At 38.4% G+C, this 2,456-nt stretch overlaps 1 protein-coding gene across 1 annotated transcript; it reads right to left on the bottom strand.

Moving 5' to 3' along the window:
* Positions 1-462: 462 nt before the first annotated feature.
* LOC121965720 (inhibitor of growth protein 3-like) lies at positions 463-1,860 on the bottom strand (the record flags this gene model as incomplete). Its single annotated transcript, XM_042515846.1, has 4 exons — positions 1,718-1,860; positions 1,534-1,605; positions 801-901; positions 463-573 (listed from the first exon to the last, which is right to left on the bottom strand). Coding segments are annotated over exons 1-4 (312 nt in total), but the record flags the coding sequence as incomplete, so codon positions are not given.
* Between the last annotated feature and the right edge of the window lie 596 nt (positions 1,861-2,456).

Here is a 2,456-nt window from a genome sequence, read left to right as displayed (position 1 = left end):
ATGTCAGTGTGTGAGTGTAGCTGCTGACAGTCTGGGATATGTCAGTGATCAGCAGCTACATTGACTGTGACAGGTCACCTAGTGGAAATAGCATGTATTTCCTCCATATGCCAAATATGGTCAAAATGACCTCATCAGGTGGAAAATAGTCAAAATGACAAATTCAGAGTCAAAAGCCCAGAATGACACCCAGAAATAATACAAGTCCTGTTTTTCTGCTCTGATGGCTGTGGGATCAAAAATGTCAGTTTGAATGGGTTTCAATGGAGCATTTTTGGACCTGAACAGTCTGAATGTAACTATTTAGTTTCCACAGTGTATTTTAGACTTATTGTAGGAGCTGAGCTGCAAATTCACTGATTACACTCAAATACACAATCTGGACTACATTTAGGACACATGCATCAACACACACACAGTTATCACAACAGGAAGAAGAAAAGAGACTAAACTGAGACAAACAGTCTCTAAAGGGTTAAACACTGTGTTGACACTTTGTTTACTCACCAGATCATAAATCTGATTGGCCAGCTGGACTTTCTCATCTGCATCCTCCAAAGCTTTGTAATAATCCTGAAACGCAGTGATCATGAATTAACTCTTAGTTTGCATGTGCAGAAAGACGATGAACAGGGACGTGAATATGAAATCATTTCATCTGAACACTGTGTTCATTGATATTATTGATCATGAATATCCACACTGATTTCACACAGTTGTAGTTGAAAATCACTGCAGATGATCCTCAAACACACGTGTGGTTAAATCATCAGTCCCGTGTTACTAAACATGTTTCTGACCTTTTTGATGACCTCCATCTGCTCTTCTCTCCACTCCGGTTTGTTCTTCTTTGCGTTGACGAAGAACTCGATGACTTTCTGCTCCAGCTGATCGGTGGCGTCTGAATGAAAACAGTTTTTAAAATTGATCACAGCCTGGCATATGTCAATGATCAGCAGCAACATTGATTTTTAAAAATTATTATTTTTGTGCCGTGTCAAATATTCACACTCATTTCACTCTGAGCACAAAATGAGCTTTTCAAAACTAGGCTACTAAAATATAATCATTAATATGATTTTGTATTTTCATTGAGTTCAGCCCTCATCATAAACATCAAATATTTGTAGTAAATGAAATAGTAAATAATACATTTATTTAAATAATAAACTTAATACATTAATGAATATTTGATTTTAATGATGAGGGCTGATTAAATAATAAACTCAATGAAAGTAGAAACTCGTGTTACTGTATAATATTGATTTTAAAAGACTCACTGTGCTCACAGCAGTATGAGTGTGTGTGATGAGATAAGGGATGTTAGGGGTTAAAGTTTCACAGGAACAAACAGCACTTTGAATAAACTTTATTAAACTAACTTCACTGTGTTAGCTGTTAGCTGCTAACTTAACGTTTCTGACCGGTCTGTATGAACCGGAGCTGTTCTCCCGGTGTGGGGCCGGCTCTGTGATGCCGGTATCCCCGGCTCGGTGTGTGTGTGTGTGTGTGTTTTAGTGTGTGTGTACTCACTCTGAACCTGCAGGTCCATCTCCCTCATTTCCGTGAACCTGTCGCGGAGATCCATGGGAAGCTGCTCGATCACTGCGGAGACAAACACGTTAGCACGCTAGGCTAACGGCCCGCATTCACGCTCATTTAACGGTCAGAACGGAGCCGCGGAGCCGCCGCCGCTCCGGTACCGTCTCATACTCACTCTCCAGGTAGTCCTCCAGGTACAACATCCCGCCAAATTCACCGTTTTTACCGATTTATGGTACAATTCTACTCTTTCAATATGGCGCCGCCAGCAGCCGTCTCCTCAGAAAAAAAGACCGATACAAAATGAGGTCAGAGATGGTGACGCACACCGCTACCGGCGCTCTGATTGGCTGAAACCTCCGCGGGCGTTTATTTGCGTCCTTAGAACAGATGCCTCATGGGAGAAGTAGTTCAAAATATGGGCAGACCAAACATGGTTTCTGGATTAAAATAATCTTTAAAAATATAATAATAATAACAAGAATAATAATTTAACTTTATTTAAATTTAACGTGAATTTCCATTTTTATATTAGAATCAAAGAAGAAATCTACAGTTAGTGTCGTAATGAAATAAAATAAGACAAAATAAAACTGGTGGCCTGTAGCATATTTTTAATATTATTTTTTATTATATACTTAATTAAATATTTTTAGATATTTTCTGTGTGTGAAGGAACAACATCTTATATTTCACTGTGCATCCCTGTGCTGTAAAATGACAAATAAATCGAGCTTGTAACCAGTTCATCTCATATAGGCCTACTCCATTTAACCCTTTAAAACCAGAGTACACTGGATTGATTTCTTCCAAGAACATGGGACAAAGGCAATAAGCAATTTTTTCCTTTTTTTACCTGAACATTAGCAGTTAGCTCAAGAAAATTACATAAAATTAGCAAAACAAGCAAATAA

This window comes from Plectropomus leopardus, unplaced genomic scaffold (genome assembly GCF_008729295.1).
Source record: "Plectropomus leopardus isolate mb unplaced genomic scaffold, YSFRI_Pleo_2.0 unplaced_scaffold21328, whole genome shotgun sequence".
Taxonomy (NCBI): Eukaryota; Metazoa; Chordata; class Actinopteri; order Perciformes; family Serranidae; genus Plectropomus; species Plectropomus leopardus.
This window is presented reverse-complemented; position numbering and strand designations above follow the sequence as displayed.